This window comes from Bufo gargarizans, chromosome 3, assembly GCF_014858855.1.
Source record: "Bufo gargarizans isolate SCDJY-AF-19 chromosome 3, ASM1485885v1, whole genome shotgun sequence".
Classification (NCBI taxonomy): Eukaryota; Metazoa; Chordata; class Amphibia; order Anura; family Bufonidae; genus Bufo; species Bufo gargarizans.
In genome coordinates, this window is record NC_058082.1 from 44,691,458 (window position 1) to 44,714,001 (window position 22,544).

Here is a 22,544-nt window from a genome sequence, read left to right on the forward strand (position 1 = left end):
GCTGACATGCAGAATAAAGGAAACGTTTATTCTAAGGATAGGTCATCATTATCTGATTGGTGGGGGTCCGACACCCCTCACCCCCACTTTACAGCGCCATTCATTGTGTAGTGGCCAGAGCAGGTTACTGCCGCGCCGACCTCATTGAAGTGAATGCAGTAAAGCCTCATTCACATGTCACTGCTTAAATCCGTGAACAGGTGGTCAGTGATGCCTCCGTGAAGGATCCACGTTGGGTCCGTGTGTCCGTTTTTTGCTGTCCATGTGTCACCCGTATTTCACTGACGCTGCACAGCTGAAAAATAATTTTCAAAGCATCTCTTCCTAAGGATCCGTGAAACCCGGATGGCATCCGTGGTTTTTCACAGACCCATAGACTATAATGGGCGTGATGGACCCGTGAACATGGACAAAATGGAGCTTGCATCAGTGCTAAAACCACGGACCCACAGACTGTGGTTAAAATGAATGGGAACGTGCGCTGTCCGTGGAGCGCTGACGTGTGAATGAGACTTCACGTGGTGCAGCCCCTGATTGGCCGGAGTCTCGGGTCGGACCCCACTGATCACACATTGATGGCCTCTCCTGAGACTATATATACTGTTCTTGAGAGTTGCTTAAATAACAATCCCCTAGTACTCCTATCTGGTGTGTTGTACGGCGCCCGCGTGGTCTCTATACAGAGTCTATAAGATAAGCATCTTGTATCGGCTCCCGGAGACGCTGCACTACATTCCACCTCTCCAGTAATAATTTCATAGGGACTGGTTTGGATTACAGATCGGTCGTGAGCCCCCGGGGAGGAGGGGGTCCACCGTCCGTAATGTGCACATAGATGGGAGGAGGGGGTCCACCGTCCGTAATGTGCACATAGATGGGAGGAGAGGAGGAAGCAGGGCAGATGTATTCTCATGTAGTAATAGTGACCCCCTCCCCCACGCCCTATAGACAGTGTAAATATAAGAGGAGCTCCGCTGACAGCAGAGGGATCATCCTAGAGAATGGAGCTGCCACCGCCGCCCCGCACTCCTCTGCGCAGGTAATGTGCTCCGATATGTGTTGTATGAACAGATGTAGTAGAGCTTAATGTGCTCATTGTATATGCTTTGTGATAAATTTAATTATGGCTCTGCTGCGCCTTTCTCATTCAGCTCTGCTGTGCCTGCCATGTTCAGCTGTGGTCTAATTGACTGATTCAGCTCTGCTGCATCTGCCACATTCAGCTCTGCTGCATCTGCCAAATTCAGGTCTGCTGCATGTGCATTATTCGGCTCTGTTGCATCTCCCCCATTCAGCTCTGCTGCATCTGCCACATTCAGCTCAGGGTGTCTGCCTCATTCAGCTCGGCTATGGCTTCCTCATTCAGCTCTGCTGCATCTACCACATTCAGCACTGTCGCATGTGCATTATTCGGCTCTGCTGCATCTACCACTTTCAGCTCTGCTGCATGGGCATGTGCTTCAACTGTCATATTTTTTTTTCCACTTTCTGGTGCATGTAATTGCTATGATGTAGCTGAGCTGTAGGGTTCTCTATGAGTGTATCTCTGTAGAGCAGCAGTAAGGTGTGTGTTATATATTGTCACATTGCACCAACCATTACTGATGCTAAGACCCCCACCACTGAGGTGGTCACCCAGCTTTCAAAGACCCTTGAATGGAAACTTACCCAGTGGTTTCAACACTCAATGTCCGACAAACCCAAAAATAAGTCAACGGTGGTTGTCGGACAGGTCCTGTCAATTGCAGTAGGGTCCTTCATATCTATGGGGACAGATCAACTAGGAAGTGTTTTTAACCAAGATAAGTGGCCACCCGATAGCCGCTTATCTCCACATTCCATAACAAGTATATTCAGGCTGAGTATGGAGCTGGGGAAGACTGATACGTCTTTGTTGAGGTTGATTCACACTGTACTTTGATATCTTACAGAAAGTACCTTTAGATCCCTGACATGGAAGACGAGAAGCAAGAGGTACAGCGTAGACCCTGTGGTGGGGCCTGTCATGCCAATGAGATCCTACACAGCCTAAACAAAGACAGACAGAGCGGCTTATTTACAGATGTCATCCTTCGAGTCGATGGTCAGAGCTTCTTCTGCCACAAAGTCATCCTGTCTTCTGCAAGTTCTTACTTTAGAGCCATGTTTACCAGTGGTCTTAAGGAGAGTAGTGACCATGTGGTGGAACTTCATGACATCTGCCCTTCAGTGATGTCCCTGGTCCTGGACTTCATGTACCGAGGCAGGATTTCCATACAAGAAGACAATGTAGAGGACATCTTGCAGGCTTCGGATCGGCTCCACCTCTGCAGTCTTCGAGACGAGTGTGTGAAGTTTCTCGACTGCCATCTAGACCCTTACAACTGTGTTGGCATCATGAAGTTTGCAGACATGTTCTCCATCACTTCACTGTCTGAGAAGAGTAAGAGGATGATGGTGGAAGGTTTTGAGGAAGTCTCCCGCCATGAGGAGTTCTTAAAATTGAGTAAGGAGGAACTGGTGGAGTATTTGTCCAACGATGACCTAGCAGTGAGTAAGGAAGAAGTGGTCTATGAAGCTGTCATGAGGTGGGTGAAGGATGGGGAAGGTCAAGGAAGAGCAGCTCTGAAGGACCTTTTGGAACATGTGAGATTACCCTTGCTGGACGTGACTTATTTTCTTGAGAAGGTGGAAATGGACAAGACCATCCAAGAATGTTCTGAGTGCTTCCCTCTACTTCATGAAACTCGGATTTATCACATTCTTGGAGACACAACGAATTCTCGAAGCGTGAGACCAAGAAGGTAATGATGGAATGTCACGTTTATGGTAACTTTCTTGATCTCGTGACGTCACCATCTTCATATGATGTTTCTTATGGAGAACCCATAGATTGTTGCCATCCACCTTCTTTAGTGGTGTCTGGTTGAGGGAACCCATTTCAAATGTCCTTAGGGCAGAGAAAACCAATGTGTCAGTTTTTTACAGCCCAAAATAACAATTCAGGGACAGATAGCAAATCTGCCGTCTTCAGAGCTGAAATCTAACAGCTTTCTCTACTTGTTCAGTGTCTGCTCAGAGCTTGATCTAGTGATTTCCACTCTGGGACTATACAGTAATCTAGATTATAGAAGCCAAGCTAAGATTTTAGGGGATGTGTCTGTTGCCAAGCTTCCTGAGTGAACAGAGCTGCTGCAATCCCTATACAGGCAAACCAGGTGGCCCCTTCTGCACCGGCCCGTCTCAGATTCGTACCCAGTAAAGCCATATCTTTGTGTACTGCAGATATTGGGTCTTTAAAATTAGTGCCCGCTCAGGAGCTGAGCGGGTGCTATAGCTGCTGGCTGCTTGTTGTTTTACACAGCAGACACCTGGTGGCAGGATCTGTGATTGGCAACAACCCCTCAGATGTCATCGTCATTTGTGAATTACCGGGAGCGCTGTGCTTCCGGGGCCCGAACAGCTCCCCCGGCGAGATCGTGGAAGTTGTTCAGTTGCTATGGTAGCCTTGGACCTTCTGGAGCCTCAGAGGCCTGTGAAAGTTTCCAATCAAGCCCTGCCTGTGGCAAACGCTCTAATTGTCCCATAAGCTGCAATGGTTAATCTTTAGTATAAGGGATCAGACGATCATATGTTAAAGTCCCCTAGAGGGACAAAAAAGTAATAAAGGTGAAAAAAGTATTTAAAAACATAACAAAATAAAGATACAAAAATACAAATCACCCCCATTTCCCCATTTTAAAAATAAAAAAATAATAAAAAAACTAAAGGTCATTAGTATAGCCGCATCCCAAAATGCCCAAAATATTAAACTAGAAAAGTATTTATCCCGTACGGTAAACGCTGTAACGAAGAACAAAATTCAAAAGGCAAATTCAACATTTTTTGGTTGTTTCACTTCTTCAAAAAAATGTAATAAAAAGTGATCAAAAAGTCATACAGACTCTAAAATAGTATCAATTAAAAACTACAATAAATGAGCGCTCGCACGGCTCCGTAGACACAAATATAAAAAAAGTTTATATAAATGTGGTATCGCTATAATTGTACTGGCGTAGCGTAGGTAACACTGTAAAAACAAAACCCATAAAACTATGGCAGAATTGTGGGTTTTTTTTCCCCCCCCAATTCCAACCCTTTTTAGAATTTTTTTTCCTGCTTCCCACTACATTGTATGCCATTGTAAATGGTACAATTAGAAAGTACAACTAGTCCCACAAAAAAAACAAAAAAAAACTCCTCACGGCTATGTGAATATATGTGCATAAAAAAAATAAAAAGGTTATGGCTCCAGGATGGCAGGGAGTAGATAACAAAAAAAAAAAAAAAGGAAAATCGCTGCACCAGGAAGGGGTTAATTTCTATAAACTTTTTTTAAAATTAGTTATTGAAGGGAAAAAATGCACCATTTTTTTTACATTGTTTACTGATTAGTGTCAATAATATCTTCATTGTATTGTACATGTTGTTATGGTTACAGTGATACTTTTATTATAATGGTTTTTGCTCCATTATTTAGTTATTTTATTGGTAACTATTAGTTTATTGGTTTCTACTGAGAATTGAACCCCAGACCTTCTGTACATCAGGCAGAGTCTTTCCAGTAGACTACTAGTCTATGGCAGTGCAGTTCTATAGAGTAGTGGTGAACCTGCTGCCGGCCGTACAGGAGGGTTAGGGTTCAGCTCACAGCAGAGACGTCTGATACCGTTTCTTTACTAGAAGTTATGGTAGAAAAATATGACTTTTACTTTCCAGCTTTGCTTTTATGGTATGTACACAGTGACTCCACCAGCAGAATAGTGAGTGCAGCTCTGGAGTATAATACAGGATGTAACTCAGGATCAGTACAGGATAAGTAATCTAATGTATGTACACAGTGACTGCACCAGCAGAATAGTGAGTGCAGCTCTGAAGTATAATACAGGATGTAACTCAGGATCAGTACAGGATAAGTAATGTAATGTATCTACACAGTGACTGCACCAGCAGAATAGTGAGTGCAGCTCTGAAGTATAATACAGGATGTAACACAGGATAAGTAATGTAATGTATGTACATAGTGACTCCACCAGCAGAATAGTGAGTGCAGCTCTGGAGTATAATACAGGATGTAACTCAGGATCAGTACAGGATAAGTAATCTAATGTATGTACACAGTGACTCCACCAGCAGAATAGTGAGTGCAGCTCTGGAGTATAATACAGGATGTAACTCAGGATAAGTAATGTAATGTATGTACATAGTGACTCCACCAGCAGAATAGTGAGTGCAGCTCTGGAGTATAATACAGGATGTAACTCAGGATCAGTACAGGATAAGTAATCTAATGTATGTACACAGTGACTGCACCAGCAGAATAGTGAGTGCAGCTCTGGAGTATAATACAGGATGTAACTCAGGATCAGTACAGGATAAGTAATGTATGTACACAGTGACTGCACCAGCAGAATAGTGAGTGCAGCTCTGGAGTATAATACAGGATGTAACTCAGGATCAGTACAGGATAAGTAATGTATGTACACAGTGACTGCACCAGCAGAATAGTGAGTGCAGCTCTGGTGTATAATACAGGATGTAACTCAGGATCAGTACAGGATAAGTAATGTATGTACACAGTGACTGCACCAGCAGAATAGTGAGTGCAGCTCTGGAGTATAATACAGGATGTAACTCAGGATAAGTACAGGATAAGTAATGTAATGTATGTACACAGTGACTGCACCAGCAGAATAGTGAGTGCAGCTCTGGAGTATAATACAGGATGTAACTCAGGATCAGTACAGGATAAGTAATGTATGTACACAGTGACTGCACCAGCAGAATAGTGAGTGCAGCTCTGGAGGATAATACAGGATGTAACTCAGGATCAGTACAGGATAAGTAATGTATGTACACAGTGACTGCACCAGCAGAATAGTGAGTGCAGCTCTGGAGTATAATACAGGATGTAACCCAGGATCAGTACAGGATAAGTAATGTAATGTATGTACACAGTGACTGCACCAGCAGAATAGTGAGTGCAGCTCTGGAGTATAATACAGCATGTAACTAAATGATTTTCCTATTTCATGACGTAAAGTCATAGTTTTATTAAAGACACGGAGGCGAGTATTGCTATCTCCTTCTTTACTTTCCACCAATAGCAGCAAAGAAGAAATTTACATAATCATAACAATAAAGGATCCACCCCTATCAGATCCTATAATAAGCAGTGTCCTCTTAGTAACTTCCTCTTTCTTTGGAACCGAAACACCAACTTCAGAACCGGAACTGGAACCGAAACCGGAAACTGGAACTGGACCCGAGAATGATAAACAACCGGTCCATCACGCCGTAGAACTCAAGCCAACATGGCTAACACCTCCGGAAACCGGGAGCAACGCAGAAGTCCATACTTCGTGGAACCTTCAACCTGAAACAAAGCAAATAATATAGCCAGTGTAAGAGGCAGGCAGAAATTGAACAAAAACCGACCCAGGAAACGGTCGTACATTATAAGGTCGCTGAAAACAGAACCATAAACAGTCAGCAATACAACTATGCAAGTATACGTAATAAATAACCAGAAACGACAATGTAAACAGTCCAATAAATTAAAACCACAAAAGGGCGGGCAGGAACAACCCAGGGCGGGCAATACTCGCCTCCGTGTCTTTAATAAAACTATGACTTTACGTCATGAAATAGGAAAATCATTTAGTTTTACCTCAAGACACGGAGGCTCATATTGCAAGTTCAAAGCTGATCAATAATCGACGAAAACACATGAGGGGGCGGACGAAAATAAAATTCTCTGAACGTTGCGGCCGTAGACCAGTCAGCCAAGCGCAAAATGTCCTCCAAACGAGCCCCCGAAACGGCCAGGGCAGTGGCAGCCGCGCCCCTGGCCGAATGAGCGGTAAAGACCGCCGTATCAATCCCAGACAGGGACATGACCCACTTCATCCAACGCGCCAATGTGGGACTAGACACCGGGCCAAAAGGATGGCGGATGGAGAGGAACAGTTGCGGAACGTCCGCAGAGCGGTGAGTCCTAGTACGCGACTCATACTCCCGCAAACAGGCTACCGGACAGAGCGCCGGGGAAGACGGGAAACAGGGATAAGAGACAGACCGAATATTAGTCTTAGTGCGCCGCGTAATGTTAAACGTGACGCCCTCGGGAGAAAAGGACCTAGCGTCATGATCCAAAGCCGTGACATCGGAAACCCTCTTACAAGAAATGAGACAAAAGAGGGTCAACAACTTGGCAGACAGTTGCCGGAGAGAAAGAGCCGCGTTCTCGGGCCACGCAGAGAGAAAAGAGAGGACCAGGGAAACGTCCCACGTAGTGGTGAAGCGAGGCCGAGCCAAGCGCGATCCACGTAGCAGGCGTGACACCGAAGGGTGTTGACCCGCCGGAACACCATCAAAACCCTGATGAGTCGAAGAAATCGCCGAACGGAACAAATTAATGGTCCGATAAGCCTTTCCCGCCTCAAAAAGGGATGTAAGGAACTGCAGCAAATGGGTCACAGGCGCCGAAACGGGATCAAGGTTCCGTTCCACGCACCAGCTAACCCAAGCTCCCCAAGCTGCCCGGTAAGATTTTCGGGTGCCGGGAGCCCAAGCGTTGTCCAGGAGGCGTCTAGTTGCCTCCGAAATGCCTGCGACCTCTCCGGGAGTCCGGAGATCCGGCACGCCAGGAGCTGAAGGGAGCCGTCGAGCAGCAGGGGGTGAGGAGCACCCAGAGGGCCCTGGAGGAGATCCGTCCGACCCGGAAGGAGGAGAGGCACGTCCGTCAGGAGTTCCAGGAGAACCGGGTACCATGCTTGAGTCCCCCAGAAGGGGATCACCACCACCAACTCCGCAACCTGACGACGAACCTGCAGCAGCATCCTCGGGATCATGGCGAAAGGAGGAAACGCGTATTGCAGAGCCGAAGACCAGTCCTGAAGGAACGCATCCACCGCCTCCGGATCCGGGCGCCAGCTGAAGAACCTGGGAAGGTGAGTATTGAGCCGTGACGCGAAGAGGTCCACGGCGCAAGGGCCCCAGGTATCCGAGATTGTGGAGAACATCTCCGGCGCTAGCCTCCAGTCGCTGCCGTCCGTGAAGCAGCGGGAACTCCGATCCGCCCGGACGTTGTGTAGACCCGGAAGGTACTCCGCCTGCACCATGATGTCCCTGGAGAGACAGTAGGACCAAAACTCCTTCGCCAGTCGCGCCAAGGTAGCCGACTGGGTGCCGCCCAGGTGATTGACATAGCGGACCGCCGACACATTGTCCATACGTAATCGGATGCAGGCATGCGCCATGCCATTGGAGAAACTGTGGATGGCAAACGAGCCCGCCAGGAGTTCCAGAGCGTTGATGTGAAGACGGCTCTCGGCCTCCGACCACCGACCCCCGGTGGAGACACCTTCGCAGTGGGCACCCCAGCCCAGGAGACTCGCGTCCGACTCTATCGTGAATTCCGGTTGAAATCCGAAGATCGCTCTGCCGTTCCAGGCTTCCAAGTTGTCTAACCACCAACGAAGTTCCTCCCGAGCCTCCTGATCCAGAACCACCATGTCCGCGAACGAGGCCCCGGAACGAAGGTGAGCAATCTTCAGGCGCTGAAGGGCTCGATAATGGAGGGGGGCTGGAAACACCGCCTGGATGGAGGAGGCCAACAGGCCAATAATGCGAGCCAGGTGACGCAGGGACAGGGACGACGCTGAAAGGGCATGTCTCAATTCCTTGCGGATCGTCCGCAATTTCTCTGACGGGAGACTGAGAGATTCCGCAACAGAGTCCACCGTGAAGCCCAGGAATTCCATCCGTCGAGACGGCGTGAGGCAGGACTTCTCGGGGTTCAGTAGAAAACCAAGAGCCGAAAGGAGGTCCGACGTCCATTGAAGGTGCCGAAGCAGCGCCGCCTGACATTGATGCATAATGAGGATGTCGTCCAGATAGATGACTAGACGTACACCCCGACTCCGCAGCCAGGCAACGACCGGACGCAGGAGCTTGGTAAAGCACCATGGCGCCGAAGAAAGGCCAAACGGGAGGCAAGTGAAGCGCCACACTTCGCCCTTCCACAAGAAGCGCAGGAGATCCCTGGACGAAGCGGCTATCGGGACCGTCAGATAGGCATCTTTGAGGTCCAGTTTCACCATCCAGTCCCCTGGGATCAGTAAGTCCCGAAGGAGGTGAATACCCTCCATCTTGAAGTGGCGGTAGCGCACCACGGAGTTCAGGGCCCGGAGATTTATAACCGGACGCATTTGCCCACCTTTCTTCTGAACTAGGAAGATGTTGCTGAGCACGCCCCTCGGGGCGGAAGGGGCCCTCTCTATCGCCCTCTTTTGAAAAAGGGAAAACAGCTCTAAGTCCACGAGCTCTCTGTTTGGTGGGGCTAGGGGAAGTGGTGGGGGAGAAGGAATGAGGTTTGGTGAACCCGTGAGCTCTATGTGGAACCCCTGTACAGTGGTCAGAACCCACGGGTCTGATGTAATGCTGGACCAAACGTGGAAACAAAGACGGAGTCTGCCCCCTACACAAGGAACCAAAGAAGCCCCCACTGGGGGAAGACTTACCGAAGGACTTTCGGAAATTGGGATTTCCCCGGACAGACCTCGAACGCCATTGGCCGCCTCTGGCCGGAAAGAACGGAGGAGGATTCCTTTGGTCCTGGAAGGGCGGTATTTGATTGAAGGAGCCTCTGCCCGAGCTGCGGGCCTGGAAACTGGAGCGGCCGGACAGACGGCCCCTACTACTGCCGGCCCTAGTGGAGACCCGTCCCTGAAAGACCCTTCTCATGGAGGACTGGGCCTTGTCCAGGGCGGTAAATGCCCCTACGTATCTGCTGAGGTCCTTAATAAAGGAATCCCCGAACAGCAGACCCTGAGCATCCCTTCCTGACTCAGTGAGTGCCAGGTTGGCCAATTTCGGGTCAATTTTAAACAAAATGGCTTTACGCCGTTCAATGGCCAGGGAGGAGTTTGTGCTGCCCGCGATACAAATGGCCCTCTGTATCCAGCCAGTAAGCTCCTCCGGATCTATCGGAGAGCCGTCCGCTCTGGCCGATTCGGCCATCTCAAAAATTTTGGCGAGGGGGCCAAAGATGTCAAGGAGTTTATCCTGACAACTCCTAATTGCGGAATCTAACCCCTTGCGGGGGTTCCAGCCGGTTTTAGCCAAGAACTGGGTCATCTTTGGATCCACAGATGGCGTATCACAGACCTTGTTGGGGATCAATGGTCTGGGGCATTCAGCTCGGAGCTTGCTGCGCGCCTCTTTGCTAAGAGGACGGCGCACCCAATGTTCTAGGTAATCGCTCACATGAGCCACTGGCAGCCACTCCGCCGACCTAGGGTGGTGGAGGGAATCAGGATCAAATAATGGGATGCCTGAGGGGTCCACCAGGGTAGAAACCGTGTTAGGGGCAGTGGCGGAGGCGCCCACGGACCCAGAGGTGGAAGGCCTAGGGCCAGCATCATCTGGAAATTCAGATTCCATCTCCCCTTCAGATTGGCCGCTTGCCTCCGCATAAGCCTCCATATCAGATTCTACATCCGAATCTATATCATCAGTTTGTGCTCTAGCACATTTCCACTTTCGTGTCCGTTCTGCCTGACGCGGCAAGGCTCTTTTGCGCGATCTAAGCGCGCTATCATGGGTGGCTTGAATCACACCAGTCAAGGTCTCCTGGGCAGGAGGTTCAATGGTAGGCTGCGGATTTGTGAGTACAGGCAACAGAGTAGAGGGGCCAGGGGCATGGGCAGCTAGGGCCTGAGAGATGGTTTGGGATATCATAGAAGACATGGATCCCATTGCCTTAATAATAGCACTAGACACTGAGCGTTGTAGCTCCAGGGCCTGTGCGCTAGTAGTTGGTAAGCTGGGATCCCCAGCAGATGGGGGGGGATTAGGCCCAGCGGGAGAGCGGTCAGAAGACATATTAGGAGTTTATTTTAAACTACTAAAGTGGCAGATAACCTAACTGGCAGATGTCTGATATATTAGGGGTCACTAAGACCGAGGAGGTGGGTACCTAAAGAGGGGTTAGTCACCCCAAGCGCCGCAGAGCAGGAGCCGAACCGGAGCCGAGCGACAGACGTGCACGGCAGACAACTCCGAAATCCCGCGAGAGGACGGGCGGGAGTTCCCAAAATGGCCGCCGAGATCCCGCGAGATCTCGGAGCCGCGGGAAACCAAGCGCAAGCTGCCGCCGAAACCTAGAGCGCCGGGAACCAGCGGGGCGGAATCGGCGCAGAGGATGAAGGTAGGGAGGAAGGAGGAGAGGTGCAGAGCGCCTCCCAAGTAAAACGGAGCGAAAATTTGAATAAAAACGCGGTGGTTGAGGCAAGGATAGGATGGGGAAAAAAGGAGGGGGCACCCCCAAACGAAAAACCCAATAGGCGCAGGGGATTACAGGTGACAAGGAAGCAACTAGCCCAAAACTAGGGGAATGATAAAACCTGGCAAAGGGCAGAGACTATGAATAATAGACAAGCCCTAAGCAACACAGGGTAATGAAATACAGGCATCATACATGCAAAAATACCACATGAAACACAGAATCAACTTATCTTTGGTGGAGCAGCAAAGAAAGAGGGAGTTACTGAAGAGGACACTGCTTATTATAGGATCTGTCAGGGGAGGGGCCTTTATTGTTATGATTATGTAAATTTCTTCTTTGCTGCTATTGGTGGAAAGTAAAGAAGGAGAAAGCAATAGGAGCCTCCGTGTCTTGAGGTAAAACTCAGGATCAGTACAGGATAAGTAATGTAATGTATGTACACAGTGACTGCACCAGCAGAATAGTGAGTGCAGCTCTGGAGTATAATACAGGATGTAACTCAGGATCAGTACAGGATAAGTAATGTATGTACACAGTGACTGCACCAGCAGAATAGTGAGTGCATCTCTGGAGTATAATACAGGATGTAACTCAGGATCAGTACAGGATAAGTAATGTATGTACACAGTGACTCCACCAGCAGAATAGTGAGTGCAGCTCTGGAGTATAATACAGGATGTAACTCAGGATCAGTACAGGATAAGTAATGTATGTACACAGTGACTGCACCAGCAGAATAGTGAGTGCATCTCTGGAGTATAATACAGGATGTAACTCAGGATCAGTACAGGATAAGTAATGTAATGTATATACACAGTGACTGCACCAGCAGAATAGTGAGTGCAGCTCTGGAGTATAATACAGGATGTAACTCAGGATCAGTACAGGATAAGTAATGTATGTACACAGTGACTACACCAGCAGAATAGTGAGTGCAGCTCTGGAGTGTAATACAGGATGTAACTGAGGATCAGTACAGGATAAGTAATGTATGTACACAGTGACTACACCAGCAGAATAGTGAGTGCAGCTCTGGAGTATAATACAGGATGTAACTCAGGATCAGTACAGGATAAGTAATGTATGTACACAGTGACTGCACCAGCAGAACAGTGAGTGCAGCTCTGAAGTATAATACAGGATGTAACTGAGGATCAGTACAGGATAAGTAATGTAATGTACACAGTGACTGCACCAGCAGAATAGTGAGTGCAGCTCTGGAGTATAATACAGGATGTAACTGAGGATCAGTACAGGATAAGTAATGTAATGTATGTACACAGTGACTGCACCAGCAGAATAGTGAGTGCAGCTCTGGAGTATAATACAGGATGTAACTCAGGATCAGTACAGGATAAGTAATGTAATGTATGTACACAGTGACTGCACCAGCAGAATAGTGAGTGCAGCTCTGGAGTATAATACAGGATGTAACTCAGGATAAGTAATGTAAGTACACAGTGACTCCACTTCTGTATAGATTAATTTTAGAGATAAAATGGTTTTCAAAGATGAACATACTTTTTTGTGTCACTATGTCCGGATGATTTTTCACACGTCTCTATTCTGTAATTTTCCAGGTTCATGGACGTGTCGGAGATCATTATTGTTATTGGCGGCTGCGACAAGAAAGGAAACCTAAAGTTACCGTACATAGATAGGTATGATCCCCGGACGGGGCAGTGGACGGCGCTCTCCATGTTTCCCGGATTCACTAAGTCTGAGACGGCTCTGTGCACCCTGAAGAATAACATTTATGTCTCCGGTAAGAAGTAGGATTGGGAGATCTTGCTGCCCCGAATCCACCTGGGGTCGCCCTCTTCCCTGCCCATTTTTAGCCCAGGACAGGCCAAATTTGCTGAGATTGTCTGTAAAAATTAGGAGCAGTACCTGCAACTTTCAGAACTGTTGCCATCTACTCGTAATGCTTCATTTCACCAGTGCAAGGACTGGCAGTTATCCCCAAATGAAACTAAGAAAAAAATTTTTTTTTAAATATTATTAAAAGCTCTAGGCGTCGCTTGAAAAAAATATATAAAAATGTTGGTGGTCCAACAAATAACAAAGGTAAGGTCATTAAATCACCACAGGCACTAAAATCATGAAAAAGTGTCTGGTCATTAACGGGTTAAAAGTGGCTATCCAGGATTTGATCATTGATGACCTATCCCTATAATGAGATCAGCACCAGTCCAACACCCCGCACCCGGTGGACCAGCTGAGAGGCTCCGGTGCCTGAACTACACAGCGCCAGCCATTGTGTAGTGGCCAAAGCTGGTTACTGCAGCGCTGCTCCCATTGAAGTGATTGAATGGAGGTGTGTAGTTCCAGCGCCGGGATGTCAGATCCCCGCCAGTATGATACTGATGGCCTGTCTGAGGGCTCATGCACACAGCAAATCGCGGATATACGCAAAAAAAACACAGATCCCAACCGAGGGCACCACAAGTGGGTGCTGCAGCAGGGCCATGGGGTATGAGCGCTTCCATTGTGGAAGTGCTTATCTCTCTACATTCAACTGTATCGCTGTCCTCAGGTTATATACTGCAGCAGGGCGCGGGAGTGTCGTCTCCCTGGCCGTTACCTCGAGGCTTCAAGCCTATCAGAGGCCAGCGCAGGCTGCGGGATGACATCATCATCATCATCATCGTGCCGCCTGAGATGGAGGTAAGAATTTTTATTTATTTTTTATTTATTTTTTATTTGGCACCATGCTGTTGGGCCACTATGGGGGCATCTACTGGGGGCACTAAATAGGGGCATTTTGTACTGACGCACATTATGGGGGGCACTATGGGGACATTAGTTCAGCTAGGGGGACTAAGAGGGGATATTTTTTTTTTGCTGGTACACAAAAGGGGGCATTGGCACACATTATGGGCGGTGCTATTAGGAAATTAACTATTGGGGGCACTAAGAGGATATATATTTTTTGTACTGGCACACATTATGGGGGCACTAAACGGAGGTATTTTTTGTACTGGCACACATTATAAGGGGGCATTTGTTTTTTACAGGTGCCCACATAAGGGGGAATTTTTGTACTTGTCCACATTATAAAGGGGCATTTTTGTACTTGCGCACGTTATAATAGGGGCAGTTTTTGTACTAGCACATATTATAAGGCTACTTTCACACTAGCGTTTTGGCTTTCCGTTTCTGAGATCCGTTCAGGGCTCTCACACGGGGTCCAAAACGGATCAGTTTTGCCCTAATGCATTCTGACTGGAAAAGGATCCGCTCAGAATGCATCAGTTTGCCTCCGATCAGTCACCATTCCGCTCCGGAGGCCGCCTGCAGCGTTTTTCTGTCCGCCATGTGGTGCGGAGCAAGACGTCCTGGCACACAATGTAAGTCAATGGGGACGGATCCGTTTTCTGTGACACAATAGAAAACGGATCCGTCCCCCATTGACTTTCAATGGTGTTCAGGACATAATAGAACCGGATCCATTCATGACGGATGCAGGCGGTTGTATTATTGTAACGGAAGCGTTTTTGCAGATCCATGACGGATCCGCAAAAAACGCTAATGTGAAAGTAGCCCAAGGGGGCATTTTTTTGTACTTGATCACACTATAAGGGGGGATTTTTTTCTACCGTCACACATTATAAGGAGAATTGTTACTATTAGGGGGTATTACGTTGAGCTTTATTACTACTGTGGTACTTAGGGCAACATGATTACTAGCATGAGCACTATGGGGACATTATTACTGTTCGGGGCACTGTTACTACTAAGTATAATCTGGGAGATAATTATAGGTCAGACTTTGGGAGCACTATTTCTAGGGTGCCCCCCACCCTGGTATCAGCTTAGCAAAATTATTTTGGGGGGACATTATATTTACGGCAGTATTGGTGTCAGGGACACTGTTTGCTGGTTGCAGTTATTTTTAGGGCACTGTGTGCCAGTAATTATTGAAGGGGGCACTATCTGTGTGGTAATAGTGTATTTTCAGGGGGTCGGTTTCTGCAGTATAGTATTGGGGGAGGGGGCAGGATGGGATGTTGAGAAGGTGGGAGGATGATGGAAAAGTAGTAAACTAAGACGTCTGTTAGTCAAACTCTGCAGAGATGAGACATGGCTGAAAGAAGTCATCATGGCGGTCTGGTCTGAAAGGAGAAGATGAGGAAAGAGAACGTCTACATCAGAGGAGACGTCACTGGATGTAAGAGGTAAGTATTACCCGGTATCTTTTGTAGTGCCGTATGTAATGTTAGGAGGGACGAGGTAAGGCGCCGTTACAATTTTCGTCTCGGGCAGCAGAAAGGCTAGGTGCACCCCTGGCGGTGTGAAGTCATACGTTTTAAGCTTCTGGCTGAAATGGGAATTGTTCTCACTCACTGTCAACAAGCAGAGATCTTGTAAATGTTGAGGGATTGTGACACCAAGTTTATTTAGAAAGCTGCAGAACTTTCCATTATACAGTGATGGAGGGTTATAAAACTGTACCGGCCCTTTAACTGAGGGGAGACTTGTGGATACATTGTATTACATTGGATGTGATTGCAACAGATTAGCTTTACTTTCCTCTTTCAGGAGGTCATATAAACAGCCGCCATGTCTGGATGCTCAACATTCAGATTAACAGCTGGGTAAAGATGGCGTCATTGAACGCAAAGCGGTGGAGGCACGGCATGGTCACCTTAAAGGGACAGGTACGCCTAATGAAACCAGGCGCTGGCTTGCGGACGGATATGTTCACATGTTCCAACAACAATGCTGAGTACCTTTCTATATCTTGTCTTATACTCCATTCACATCCAGAGCTGCACTCGAAATTCAGCTGGTTTCCTGCACAACTTCTGGTTCACATTCTTTAGGGCACATGCCCTGCTCTGGTGCAATATTGGACACATAGTCTTACATTTTATACATACTAAGCAAAGTAATCTCCTGCAGTACAATACTTCAGATAAGGTGATTTTGCTTGTGCAAATTGATTCCATATGACAACCGACAGAAGTGTGACTGCAGCTCTGGATGTGACTGGAGTATAATGTATCTCAATGTGAAGCCTTTTCTAAAATATCCCCCTTCCCGTAAAAAAGGAAATAATCACATTTTTGAAAAAATGTTCTAAATTTTTTTTCATAGATTTACGCTGTCGGTGGATTTGACGGTGCGAAGAGGTTGTCCACGGTGGAGCGGTACGACTCGTTCACTAACGTCTGGTCTCCTGTGGCCCCCATGTTGGAAGCTGTGAGCTCGGCGGCGGTAGTCTCCTGCCTGAACAAGCTCTATGTCATTGGCGGAGCTGTGGAGGATTATGGGAACACAGATAAGGTATATGGCGGTACATATAATGATAGTGTTATGTACAGATGAAGCAGAGCTGAGTTTGTTGGTCATGGGTTACCATTGTTCTCATATAGACTGCAACCTCCAGCTGTTGTACAATTACATCTCCCAGCATGCTTTGTCAGCCACAGGCATACTAGGGGTTGTAGTTTCATGACAGATGGAGAACCGCACTGGTTTCATGCTTATTGATGGAGACAATGCAGGAGAGACATCACCCTTGTCTCCCCTGCTCAGCATTCACAGCGTTGAGCTGTTATTACATAACTGTGTGCAATGCTTTTTGTGCAAGTTTGGGGAAAAAAAGGGACATAAAACGCCAAGTTCCAAACTAAAATGAATTTAGGGCATGCTGGTAGTTGTAGTCCTGGAACAGTTGGCAGGCCACAGGTTTGAGACCAAAGTCCGTTCTATGTTCTGCTCACAGTAATGTAACACCAGCATCAATGATCTATACAAAGAGAAAGGCAGGAGAGACACAGAGGACATTGTCTCTCCTGCATCTCCCAGATTTCTTGTATCTACCCGGAAATTCTTCAATTCTTCTCAGTTCCGAAACCACTTGACATTTTCCTTCTGCTTCAGGTCCAATGTTACCGCCCTGAGGAGGATAAATGGACCTACGTGTCTCCGGCCCCTTTCTCTAAGGGCGGCATCAGTGGAGTCGAAATTGACGGGACTATCTACGTTGTCGGGGGACTAACGAGCACGATCTTCAGCTACCGACCAAGTACAGACCGGTGGAGTGAGGAGGTGGCTTTACCAGAACCCCTGGTGAGGACCGGCGTATAATCTCCGAATTAACCTGCCAGGGCTGGATCGGGAGGGGGCTGAATATTTTTAGCTGATGGAATCTTAAAGGGACCTTTCGTGACGACACCTGGGCAGGCGCAGAACGTCTGCGATTGTGTTTATAGACTGACTGATAACCTGCACTCTTTGACCACAAGTGTTTCATTAAAGGGTGTGTAGACATTTGCAACTATATTTTATACTTCTCCAATGCATCTTAGATGAAAAATAAAGCAACAATCTATTAGTTTGCGTTTACAGCTCTTATGCAGAGCTATGTGTCACCATGGTTACAGACTGCAAACAAGCACTGTGTCGTCTGATCCTGCAGTCACGGGTCACCCTACCCCCCCCCTTTTTTGTGATAACCTATGGACAGGAGAAGACGGAATTAACACAAAGCTGCAGGATCAGACTACACAGTATTGTTTATGGACTGTCTGCATGGGAGCTGCGTACACAAAACGGTAGATAAAAAAAATAAAAATCCTTGATTTATTATTTCATAGGCAATAAAGCAATAGGAAATGGATTGCGAAAGTATACACGCCCTTTATGTTTATTTATTTCTTAGAAGCCTCCTCCGCTTTCTTACATCAGTGTCTCTGTTTTCCTTCAGGAAAGCTGCGGTGTGGCGGTCTATGGGGGAAAGCTCTACATAATGGGAGGCAGAGGTGAAAACGGAGAAGCCACGGACAGATGTTTAGTGTTTGATCCCGAGACCAAGCAAGTTTCTGAAGATCGACCATTACTCCGGTCAACTAGCCATCATGGCTGCGTCACCGTCCTCCAGAAACTGAGGATGTGATTAAACGTCAGACCTTAATTCTTAGTGTCGGGCCCTAAAGGCAGAGAACAAAGAAGGAGGGGATATAAGATACCTGTTGGCGGATAAACTGATGACTAGCAAGACATGGATACTGCTCACTATGGATACAACAAGGATGGACGCTCCTCGAGGGGGGGAGGGGATGATCAGGGGGTGGAGCAAATTAGAGCATGCAACGTGGTCCATGCCCTACAGCGCTGCATTGTGTGCAGATTCATTTAGTAAAATATCTTTATATGGATCGGACCTCCATTTTTCTGATAAAGAACTCCAAATTCCCTACACAGCTATGGAACTGAATGATAAAATGCTGACTGCTTGCAGCCACCACTAGATGGAGCTCATGAGCTTATTGCATGTGATTTATATAGTCACCACTAGAGGGAGCTCAGGAGCTTACTGCATGTGATGTATACAACCACCACTAGAGGGAGCGCAGGAGCTTACTACATGTGATGTATACAACCACCACTAGAGAAGCTCAGGAGCTTACTGCATGTGATGTATATAGCCACCACTAGAGGGAGCGCAGGAGCTTACTGCATGTGATCTATACAGCCACCACTAGAGGGAGCGCAGGAGCTTACTACATGTGATGTATACAACCACCACTAGAGAAGCTCAGGAGCTTACTGCATGTGATGTATGCAGCCACCACTAGAGGGAGCTCAGGAGCTTACTGCATGTGATCTATACAGCCACCACTAGAGGGAGCTCAGGAGCTTACAGCATGTGATGTATACAGCCACCATTAGAGGGAGCTCAGGAGCTTACTGTATGTGATATATACAGCCACCACTAGAGGGAGCTCAGGAGCTTACTGCATGTGATTTATACAGCCACCACTAGAGGGAGCGCAGGAGCTTACTGCATGTGATGTATACAGCCACCACTAGAGGGAGCTCAGGAGCTTACAGCATGTGATGTATACAGCCACCATTAGAGGGAGCTCAGGAGCTTACTGTATGTGATATATACAGCCACCACTAGAGGGAGCTCAGGAGCTTACTGCATGTGATTTATACAGCCACCACTAGAGGGAGCTCAGGATCATGTATGTTGAAAGCTCCCCCTAGTGGTGGCTGCAGGCAGCCAGGATTTTGTTATGTGACTCTGTGTAGAAAGTAGAGGATATGGAGCTCTGTGTCAGGACAATGAAGTGCCATCCTATATTAAAGTACATTATGTACAGAATTTTTTGAGCTGCTGTCCTTGTATGTGGCAGCGCTATCCTCTCGTGCTCCCTTCTGTAGAGCTCTTACTGGACTTTGTGAAGGCCTTTTTGGCTCCTTATTTATATATTATTTAAAGTTTTTTCCCAGGTGTAGGATATTAATGGACTATCCTCTGGATAGGTCATCAATATCAGGCCAGAAGAGGTCTGACTCCCAGCTGTTTGAAGAGGCTGAGTTGCCCTGGTGAGTGCTGAGGCCACTTCCTAGGCCAGTGACGTCACGTTCTTAGGTGACATGTCCTTCAAGTGAATAGGGATAAGCTGCGATACCAAGCACAGCCACTATCTATTGGATGGTGCTGTGCTAGGTAAGCAGGTAGAAGGCCGCAGCACCCACAGGAGCTGCACTGCCTTTTTAAGCAGCTGGTTGGTGGCAGTGCTGGGACTCAGACCCCCACCGATCAGATACTGATTACCTATCCTGTGTCACATTGCTGGAATCACTGACATCTAGTGTACAATAAAAACGTGAAAACTGGCTTCTGATATCTTCTATCTAGGCTGAGATGCAAACACAAATTGTCAGGCCCAAAGCAAGCCTGAGGCTGCACTACTGAGACATTTTGTATTTATATGAGAGTTCAGGTCCATTCACACGTCCGTAGTGTATTGCGGATCCGCAATACACCCGGCTGGCACCCCCATAGAACTGCCTATTCTTGTCCGCAGTTTTTTTCGGGAGCCGCGGACCGGAAGATCGGGACCGCGCTACAGAAATGCGGATGCGCAGAGCTCATAGTGTGCTCTCCGCATCCATTCCGTACCCATAGAGAATGAATGGGTCCGCACCCGTTCCGCACAATTGTGGACCACACTTGCGGACGTGTGAATGGAGCCTTAAACATCTTTATCAGTTATTATTAGAAGTGTTTTCCAAATATACATACAGGTCCTTCTAAAAAAATTAGCATATTGTGATAAAGTTCATTATTTTCTGTAATGTACTGATAAACATTAGACTTTCATATATTTTAGATTCATTACACACAACTGAAGTAGTTCAAGCCTTTTATTGTTTTAATATTGATGATTTTGGCCACAGCGCATGAAAACCCAAATTTCTATCTAAAAAAATTAGCATATTTCATCCGACCAATAAAAGAGAAGTGTTTTTAATACAAAAAAAGTCAACCTTCAAATAATTGTTCAGTTCTGCACTCAATACTTGGTCGGGAATCCTTTGGCAGAAATGACTGCTTCAATGCGGCGTGGCATGGAGGCAATCAGCCCGTGGCACTGCTGAGGTGTTATGGAGGCCCAGGATGCTTCAATGCGGCGTGGCATGGAGGCAATCAGCCTGTGGCACTGCTGAGGTGTTATGGAGGCCCAGGAGGCTTCAATGCGGCGTGGCATGGAGGCAATCAGCCTGTGGCACTGCTGAGGTGTTATGGAGGCCCAGGATGCTTCAATGCGGCGTGGCATGGAGGCAATCAGCCTGTGGCACTGCTGAGGTGTTATGGAGGCCCAGGAGGCTTCACTGCGGCGTGGCATGGAGGCATCAGCCTGTGGCACTGCTGAGGTGTTATGGAGGCCCAGGATGCTTCAATGCGGCGTGGCATGGAGGCAATCAGCCTGTGGCACTGCTGAGGTGTTATGGAGGCCCAGGATGCTTCAATAGCGGCCTTAAGCTCATCCAGAGTGTTGGGTCTTGCGTCTCTCAACTTTCTCTTCCCAATATCCCACAGATTCTCTATGGGGTTCAGGTCAGGAGAGTTGGCAGGCCAATTGAGCACAGTAATACCATGGTCAGTAAACCATTTACCAGTGGTGTTGGCGCTGTGAGCAGGTGCCAGGTCGTGCTGAAAAATGACATCTTCATCTCCATAAAGCTTTCCAGCAGATGGAAGCATGAAGTGCTCCAAAATCTCCTGATAGCGGCTGCATTGACCCTGCCCTTGATAAAACACAGTGGACCAACACCAGCAGCTGACATGGCACCCCAGACCATCACTGACTGTGGGGACTTGACACTGGACTTCAGGCATTTTGGCATTTCCCTCTCCCCAGTCTTCCTCCAGACTCTGGCACCTTGATTTCCGAATGACATGGAACAGTCCAGTGCTGCTTCTCTGTAGCCCAGGTCAGGCGCTTCTGCCGCTGTTTCTGGGGAATGCGGCACCTGTAGCCCATTTCCTGCACACGCCTGTACACGGTGGCTCTGGATGTTTCTACTCCAGACTCAGTCCACTGCTTCCGCAGGTCCCCCAACGTCTGGAATCGGTCCTTCTCCACAATCTTCCTCAGGGTCCGGTCACCTCTTCTCGTTGTGCAGCGTTTTCTGCCACACTTTTTCCTTCCCACAGACTTCCCACTGAGGGGCCTTGATACAGCACTCTGGGAACAGCCTATTCCTTCAGACATGTCTTTCTGTGTCTTACCCTCTTGCTTGAGGGTGTCAATGATGGCCTTCTGGACAGCAGTCAGGTCGGCAGTCTTACCCATGATTGCGGTTTTGAGTAATGAACCAGGCTGGGAGTTTGTAAAAGCCTCAGGAATCTTTTGCAGGTGTTTAGAGTTAATTAGTTGATTCAGATGATTAGGTTAATAGCTCGTTTAGAGAACCTTTTCATGATATGCTAATTTTTTGAGATAGGAATTTGGGTTTTCATGAGCTGTGGCCAAAATCATCAATATTAAAACAATAAAAGGCTTGAACTACTTCAGTTGTGTGTAATGAATCTAAAATATATGAAAGTCTAATGTTTATCAGTACATTACAGAAAATAATGAACTTTATCACAATATGCTAATTTTTTGAGAAGGACCTGTATATATATTGTTTTTTGTTCAATTTTGTCTGTTTTAATATTTTTTATGTGACTTCACCCAAAAAAAATACTGAAATATTGCAGTTTCCAAACTGGCCACCTCTTTTCCATAGCTCGCTTGTCAGCTTTGCTGTATAGATTGGGACAGAAGGAGCAGTGTCATTTCATTAGACTGCTCAGCATCCCCGTCGCTTCTTCTGTCCTTGTCGGTATCCGCCCTGGTATCAGGTGACGGTGGCCAGGAACTCTTGGCTACAGAGGTGCAGAGTGTCACAGCTACGGCCAATGAGTCGCTTCAATATGGATGAC

General features: G+C 47.4%; 2 protein-coding genes across 2 annotated transcripts; one reads left to right on the plus strand and one right to left on the minus strand.

Annotated features, from left to right (window-relative positions):
- Window positions 1–914: 914 nt before the first annotated feature.
- On the plus strand, window positions 915–18,858 carry KLHL35 (kelch like family member 35). Its single transcript, XM_044287365.1, has 7 exons — window positions 915–1,039; window positions 1,932–2,783; window positions 12,889–13,073; window positions 15,851–15,969; window positions 16,409–16,597; window positions 17,198–17,386; window positions 18,024–18,858. Exons 2-7 carry the CDS (start codon window positions 1,954–1,956, stop codon window positions 18,210–18,212), a joined length of 1,701 nt encoding a protein of 566 aa, XP_044143300.1. The 5' UTR covers window positions 915–1,039; window positions 1,932–1,953; the 3' UTR covers window positions 18,213–18,858.
- LOC122932766 lies at window positions 7,213–10,560 on the minus strand. Its single transcript, XM_044287364.1, has 2 exons — window positions 9,684–10,560; window positions 7,213–8,995 (listed from the first exon to the last, which is right to left on the minus strand). Exons 1-2 carry the CDS (start codon window positions 10,504–10,506, stop codon window positions 7,494–7,496), a joined length of 2,325 nt encoding a protein of 774 aa, XP_044143299.1. The 5' UTR covers window positions 10,507–10,560; the 3' UTR covers window positions 7,213–7,493.
- Window positions 18,859–22,544: the final 3,686 nt, after the last annotated feature.